Raw genomic sequence first — 6,840 nt, 5'->3', positions numbered from 1 at the left:
CACAGGTCCCCAGTATCTCCCACAGAACCCCAAAATCGTCAAAAACATTTTAAAAAAGCCCAATTTTCACCCATTTTGACGCTTTTCTCCCTCACCTGCCCCGAAGCCCCTCATAAAAAAAGCGCGGGAAGGCACCCAAGCCCCGCCTCCTTTCCGTAAACTCCCGAACGGAGCCGAAAGAACCCGAACGCTCTCTCCTAGGCGGGGCCGGAGATTTCCGACAAGACCGGAAATTTCCGAAAAAAATGCCGGGATGGACGAAAATTGACGGAAATTCCCGAGTGTGGGCGGAGAGGCCCGAGAGAGGGACGGAGAGGACCGAATGAGGAGCGGAAATTGCCGAAGGGGGGCGGGGCTTGCCCAGGGGGCGGAGTTGTCCGCGGCTTCCATCGCTCTTTCCGTTTCCGGCGGTCGGAGGGAGCGGAGGTGCCGCGTGGGGCTCCGGTTTGAGGGGCCCCGGGAGGGTTCCTGGTGCCGGGGGAGGGGTCCCCCAATCCCGGGAAGGGTCTCTAAGGGCGGGGCGGTGGGATCGGGGGGGGAACGAGGCGTAGCCGCGGTCTCCGGGTGGCGGCGGTCGCTGAGGCCGCTCCCCGGGGCTCTCCCCCGGTCTCCGCAGGCAAAATGTCGGCCCATCTGCAGTGGATGGTGGTGCGGAACTGCTCCAGTTTCCTGCTGAAGAGGAACAACCAGACCTACAGCACCGTCAGTGCCGCGGGGACAGCCCGAAATTGGGGAGGGTGGGGGGGATCCCTCAGTGCCACCTCAGGACCCTCCAAGCGCCAAAATGCGGCTCTTAATTCCCAAAAAGAGCTCGGAGGTGTCGCCACAGCCCCGTACCGATCCCCTAAAACCACAAAAAAAACCAAAAATAACCATTCAGGCACTCAATAAAACCCTTTTAACACCCAAAAGGAGTCCCAAATGCACCCCCGAGATGTTTGGGACTCYCCCAGACCCTCAAATCCTCCGATTTCACCCCAAATCCTTTGGGCTTTTATTCTGTCCCAATCCTCAGCCCCCTGAGCACCTCCCAAAATTTTGGGATCCCCTAAAAATTCTCGGGGACACCCCCAGATTTTCCCAAATCCCCTTTGAACACCCCCAAACCCTTCAAGTCCCCTGCAAGACCCCCTGAGTTCCCCTCAAATTTCTCGTAAACTCTTCCAAATTTTTAGTTTTTCCCACCTCAAAACCTCTCARATTTTTCRGGATTCCCTWTTTTTCACCCCCAAATYYTTTTAAAATCYCCCCAAAACCTTTTCCAGGAGCCAAATAACCTCAAAGCCCGCAATTCCTTCCGCTACAACGGGCTGATCCACCGCAAGACCGTGGGACCCCCTGAAATCCTCCAATCCCACCCMAAATCCTTTGGCTTTTACTCTGTCCCAATCCTCAGCCCCCTGAACACCTCCCAGATTTTTGGGATCCCCTAAAAATTCTCGGGGACACCCCCAGATTTTCCCAAATCCCCTTTGAATTCCCCCAAACCCCTCAGATCTCCCAAATTTCTCATAACCCCTTCCAAATTTTTAGTTTTTCCCACCTCAAAACCTCTCAAATTTTTCGGGATTCCCTATTTTTCACCCCCAAATCCTTTTAAAATCCCCCCAAAACCTTTTCCAGGAGCCAAATAACCTCAAAGCCCGCAATTCCTTCCGCTACAACGGGCTGATCCACCGCAAGACCGTGGGCGTGGAGCCGGCGCCGGACGGCAAAGGCATCGTGGTTGTCCTCAAAAAACGGGCAGGTGGGTGCTTTCTATATTTTTTTGGACATGAAATTTTTAGGGAGACCCTTAAAAAAATATAAATTTAAATTTTTTTTTTGTATTTTTAGGCCAGCGTAAACCGGCCACGTCGTACGTCCGCGTGCGGATCCGCCGCGACGCCCGCGGCTCCCTGAGGAGTTTGAGGCACCTGATCAGCAAAAACAGATACAGGAGGGACCTGCGCATGGTGAGGGGACCCCAAAATTTGGGAGGGGACCCCCAAAAAATATTGGGGGAAATATCCCAAAAAATCGGGGGAAATATCCTAAAAAAACGGAGGAAATATCCCAAAAAATCGGGGGAAATATCCCAAAAATCCAGGGGAGGATGGTGAAATTTGGGTAGCGGGGATTGGAAATTCATGGGAGGGTGGAAATGCTTAGAAAGAGGAAAATTCCTTGGAGGTGGATGATATAATGACCTCAAAAAGGTGACCCCAGCACTGGGGAGGAACCCAAAAAAAAGCTGCAGAGACCCCAAAAATTTTGGGGAAAGGGTTTTGAAACATTGGAGGGGAMTCAGAGCTTTGGTGGGGAGAATGTTAGGACCTGACAGGAGTCCCTCCAAAAAAGTGGAGGGATCATTGAAATCTCTTGAGGTGGCTTAAAACTTCTGGAAATTTGAAAAGTTGGATCTTTGTAACCCCCATGGAAGGTGGAAAGGGATCCCCAAAACTGGGGTGGTCCCCAAACTTTAAGGCGAAGCTCAGAGGGATAATTTAGGGTGTACACCCCRAAATCTCTGGAATTATTAATTTTTTGGGGATGCTGAGTGTTGTTTTTATTTTTTTCAGGCTGCCCTGCGCCGGGCCAGCGCCATTTTGCGCAGCCAAAAACCCGTGGTGGTGAGGAAGAAGAGGGTGAGGGCGGCCAAAGCCCCGTGAGAACCATCAGAAATAAAATCTCTTGGCAACTTCCAAAGTTTGTGCTTCATTTTGGGGAGGGGGTTACCTGAGGAGTTGGGGGGGATGTTGTCTCTATTTTTCCCCCATTTTTGACCCTTTTCTCCCCTCAGAATTCCCGCCCTTTTCCTCCCCTCAGAATTCCCGCCCTTTTCTCCCCTCAGAATTCCCGCCCTTTTCTCCCCCTCACGTTTCCCTCTCTTTTTTCCTCAAATTTTCTGTCCTTTTTCCCCTCATTTCCAGCTCTTCTCCCCTCAATGTTTCCCATTATTTTTCCTCTCAAATTTCTTACGCTTTCCTCCTATTTCTCACCATTTTCCCCTCAGACTTCCCACTCTTTCCCTTCACATTTCCCAACTTTTTCTCCCACGTTTCCTAACTTTTCCTCCATTTCTCCCCCTTTTTCCTTTCAGTGTTCTTACCCTTTTTTCCCTTCATGTTTCCCCCCATTTTTTCTGCTCGCATTTTCCCCCATTTTTTCCCCTCACGTTTCCCACCTTTCCCCCCATTTTCCCCCGCTTTTCCCCCTTATGTTTCCCATTTTTTCCACTCATATTTTCCGCCTTTCCCTTCATGTTTCCCACCTTTTTCCCCCCTTTTTTCCCCTCACGTTTTCCCCCATTTCCCCCCGCTTTTCCCCCTTATGTTTCCCATTTTTTCCACTCATATTTTCCGCCTTTCCCTTCATGTTTCCCACCTTTTTCCTCCCTTTTTTCCCCTCAGGTTTCTTACCCTTTTCCCCCTCACATTTCCCATTTTATCCACTCATTTCCCACCCTTTCCCCTCACGTTTCCCCCCTTTTTACCCCACTCAAAGACACACAACAGCTTTTTAAGAAGCAGAAATGTCCCTTTAATAACATCACATCTCCCCCTCCCAAATTAAGGCCTCAATGGTGTCCCCCTCCCCAAAACCCCCCTTATGATCCCTCCATGGGGAATCCATGACTCCCTCAGGCACTTGATCCCATCCCAAAGCCAAATCCTGCCCTACAAAGGACCCAGAACCCATTTGGGAACCCAATCCCACCCCGGATCATTATGGGGGGCTCAATCCCACCCCACAGAGGAACCAAAACCCCAATTAGGGTCCCAATATTCCCTCAGAGCAAACCTCACCCCCATTAGGGGCTCAATCTGCCCCACAGAGGATTCGGGACCCCTTTAGGAGCTTGATCCCACCCCATGAGGGGACCCCAGACCCCCAAAGAGGCTGATCCCACCCTTGGGTGAGCCCAAACCCCCATTAGGCTCCCAAACCCACCCTATATGGGGACCCAGACCCCCATTGAGCTCCCAAACCCACCCTATATGGAACCCCAGACCCCCAGAGAGGCTGATCCCACCCTGGGGTGAGCCCAGACCCCCATTAGGCTCCCAAACCCATCCTATATGGGGACCCCAGACCCCCTTTAGGGCCAGATCCCACCCTGGGGTGAGCCCAGACCCCCATCAGGCTCCCCAAAACCCACCCAGACCTCTCTCAGGGTCCCAAATCTGCCCCACAGAGGATCCTTCGAGAGCCTGACCCACCCCGGGAGAGCGCCCAGACCCCATTAAGGCCCCGATCCTGACCTGTGGCAGCCCCCAGACCCCATTTAGGGCACCATCCCCCCCTCAGGGTTCCCCCTCAGGCCCTGAGCAGCACCAACCTGCCCGTCTGCCCCAAATCCACGCCGAAAGCCACCAGGGTGAGGCCACTGAGCACGGCCACCAGCACCTCCCTGTCCCAAGAGCAGGTGGCCGAGCAGCCGTAGGGTCTCCGGGACTGACCTCCCATGTCGTCCGAGAAGCTGTAGAGCGCCCAGAGCACCGTGGCCGCCCCGTAAGCCACAACTCCCAGCCCTGCATACACCCCCAGCCCCCAGCGCAGCCCCTCGGGGTCCCTCATCCACCCGCACCACCCCCAGCCCAGCAGGCAGCTCCCCACCAGCAGCACCCCCAGCACGAAGGACACGCAGAAAATGCCCAAACACCAGCGCAAACCCRCGGGGCCCGAGGCGGCCTCCAGCTCGGCCGACAGCCCCAGCAGGACCAGGGACAGGAAGGTTTCGGCCACTTTGAGCAACCCCGAGGGGGTGGCCAGGTACGGGGCGGCCTCGCCGGGCTGGGCGCGGTCGCGGGTCACCTCGGCGGCGTAGGCCAGCGTGGCGATGGCCGAGGCGGCCGTGGCGGCGGCGCGGAGGGAGCGGGTCCGGCTCTGGCTGCCCTCGTTGCCCCGCAGGTGGCCCAGCGGCCACAGGATGGTGGCGGTGGCGCAAGCCATGCCGGCGGCCAGGGCCAGGGCCAGCGGGAGGTCGCGGCGGGGCGGCGGGCGGTTGAAGGCGTCGTTGAGGAGGAGGAGGACGGTGAAGAYGAAGGACAAAGCCCAGGCGGACAGGCAGCCGTCGCCCTCGCCCGCGTTCCAATAGCCGGGGGCCGCCGCCAGCGCCAGGGCCAGGAGGGCGCAGATGGCCTGGACGCAGCGCAGAGGGTTCGGGGCACGGCACGGAGACGGCATCTTGGGGGCTGCGGAGAAATTGGGGCGGTCACAGGGGTGGGGGCGTCGGGAGTATTGGGGGCGTTGGGACTGAGGGGTATCTGGAGGTATTGGGGATTAATGGGGCTGGGGATATCGAGGATATTGGGGGCTATTGGGACTGGGGATATTGGGATATTGGGGGTTAATGGGGCTGGGGGTATCGAGGATATTGGGGGCTATTGGCACTGGGGATATTGGGATATTGGGGATTCATGGGGCTGGGGGTATCAGGGATATTGCGGGTTAATGGGGCTGGGGGATATCAGGGATATTGGGTTTAATGGGGCTGGGGGCTATCAGGGATATTGAGAGTTAATGGAGCTGGGGGTTATCAGGCGTATTGAGAGTTAATGGGGCTGGGGAATATCAGAGAGATGGGGGTTAGTGGAGGGTCTGAGGGGTATTTGGGAGATTTAGAAGGGCTGAGACCCTTGTCAGGTGCAGCACAGAAGGGTTTATCCTGGGATTTTGGGGGCCAAGACGGGGTAATAGGATGTAGGGGGAGGCTGGGAGGGATTGGGGAGCACCACTGGGATTTGGGGTACGGAGCACTGGGGAAACTGGGGGATGCTGGAAGGCCGGGACTGGAATTAAGGACTGGGGAACTGTTGGACATTTTGGAACTGGGGGATATTGTGCGGCTGGCGGGATTTGGGGGCTTGGGGAGAATGGASGGATTTGAGGGAGGGCATCCCCACTTTTGGGGGATCCCAGGAACGCTGGGGATCCCCCCGGKGGTCCCGGACTTGCAGAGGGGTGGGGGCGGTCAGGGCTGTGCCCATATAAGGCCTTGGAGAATCTCCTTCCTCCCCCCCCCCTCCTCATCCCGGGGTCGCTCCGCCCCACCCGGGCGCTGGCTACATCCTGTGGGCGTTTTTGGGGGGTCCCAGAGGGACGGGGGAGACCCCAAGAGTCCGGGAAAAGGGGCTGGGGCGGGGGGCAGCACCCCAGGACCCCCCATATTGTATCACCTCCCCTTCCCCACAAAACCCCGGAGACCCCCGGGCKGGTCGCGGCACTCACCCGAGCGGGTCCGGGTTTTTCTGGAAGAGTTTGGGGTCTTTTGGGGTTCGGCTCGGGGTCCTTCCAGACGGGACGGTGCCGGTCCGGGTCGCCCTCCGGGTGGGCTCGGTCCTTAGCGACGGGACGGGCCCGGTTCGGGTGTTTGGGGACGGTTCGGATTTGTCGAGAACGGGGTTGGGGCTTTTCCCCGTTTGGGTCCTCTCAGGCGGGTTCGGGTCCCCTCAGACGGGTTCCGTTCCCCTCAGGAGGGTTTGGATCCCCTCAGGAGGGTTTGGATCCCCTCACGCGGGTTCGGCTTCCCTCAGGCGGGTTCGGGTCCCCTCGGGAAGATTCGCGTCCCCTCGGGCGGGTTCGGCTCCCTCGCCGGGCGGGTTCGGGTCCCCTCGGGAAGGTTCGCGTTCCCTCAGGCGGGTTCGGCTCCCCTGAGACGGGTTCGGCTTCCTCCGCCGGGCGGGTTCGCGTCCCCTCGGGCGGGTTCGGCTCCCTCGCCGGGCGGGTTCGGGTCCCCTCGGGAAGGTTCGCGTCCCCTCAGGCGGGTTCAGCTCCCTCCGCCGGGCGGGTTCGGCTCCCCTAGGGTGGGTTCGGCTCCCCTCAGACGGGTTCAGCTCCCCTCAGGCGGGTTCGGCT

General features: G+C 57.8%; 2 protein-coding genes across 3 annotated transcripts; one reads left to right on the top strand and one right to left on the bottom strand.

Moving 5' to 3' along the window:
• Window positions 1-345: 345 nt before the first annotated feature.
• RPL28 (ribosomal protein L28) lies at window positions 346-2,685 on the top strand. Of its 2 annotated transcripts, XM_057389015.1 has the most exons (5): window positions 346-426; window positions 617-702; window positions 1,624-1,747; window positions 1,837-1,955; window positions 2,562-2,685. In XM_057389015.1, the coding sequence occupies exons 2-5, from the start codon at window positions 622-624 to the stop codon at window positions 2,649-2,651; spliced, it is 414 nt and encodes a 137-aa protein (XP_057244998.1). In that variant the 5' UTR covers window positions 346-426; window positions 617-621; the 3' UTR covers window positions 2,652-2,685. The 2 variants fall into 2 exon arrangements, 1 of the variants encoding a protein (XP_057244998.1); XR_008966901.1 differs by lacking the exons at window positions 1,624-1,747; window positions 1,837-1,955; window positions 2,562-2,685 and adding an exon at window positions 1,266-1,372 and having other exon boundaries at window positions 347-426.
• An 837-nt stretch (window positions 2,686-3,522) lies between these two features.
• Window positions 3,523-6,774, bottom strand: LOC130588060 (myeloid-associated differentiation marker homolog). The gene is made up of 2 exons (XM_057389016.1): window positions 6,214-6,774; window positions 3,523-5,177 (listed from the first exon to the last, which is right to left on the bottom strand). The coding sequence occupies exon 2, from the start codon at window positions 5,167-5,169 to the stop codon at window positions 4,300-4,302; it is 870 nt and encodes a 289-aa protein (XP_057244999.1). The 5' UTR covers window positions 5,170-5,177; window positions 6,214-6,774; the 3' UTR covers window positions 3,523-4,299.
• Window positions 6,775-6,840: the final 66 nt, after the last annotated feature.

The sequence above is a fragment of the Malurus melanocephalus genome, unplaced genomic scaffold (assembly GCF_030028575.1).
Source record: "Malurus melanocephalus ecotype Western Australia unplaced genomic scaffold, MMel_1.1 scaffold_3227, whole genome shotgun sequence".
Lineage (NCBI taxonomy): Eukaryota > Metazoa > Chordata > Aves > Passeriformes > Maluridae > Malurus > Malurus melanocephalus.
This window is presented reverse-complemented; position numbering and strand designations above follow the sequence as displayed.

Excerpts from the sequence above, each read along its gene's own strand:
- RPL28 (XM_057389015.1), top strand. The coding sequence starts at position 622 with ATGTCGGCCCATCTGCAGTGGATGGTGGTGCGGAACTGCTCCAGTTTC. Across the intron at positions 703-1,623 it reads ACAACCAGACCTACAGCACC|GAGCCAAATAACCTCAAAGC; the intron begins GTCAGTGCCGCG and ends AACCTTTTCCAG. Across the intron at positions 1,748-1,836 it reads TGTCCTCAAAAAACGGGCAG|GCCAGCGTAAACCGGCCACG; the intron begins GTGGGTGCTTTC and ends TTGTATTTTTAG.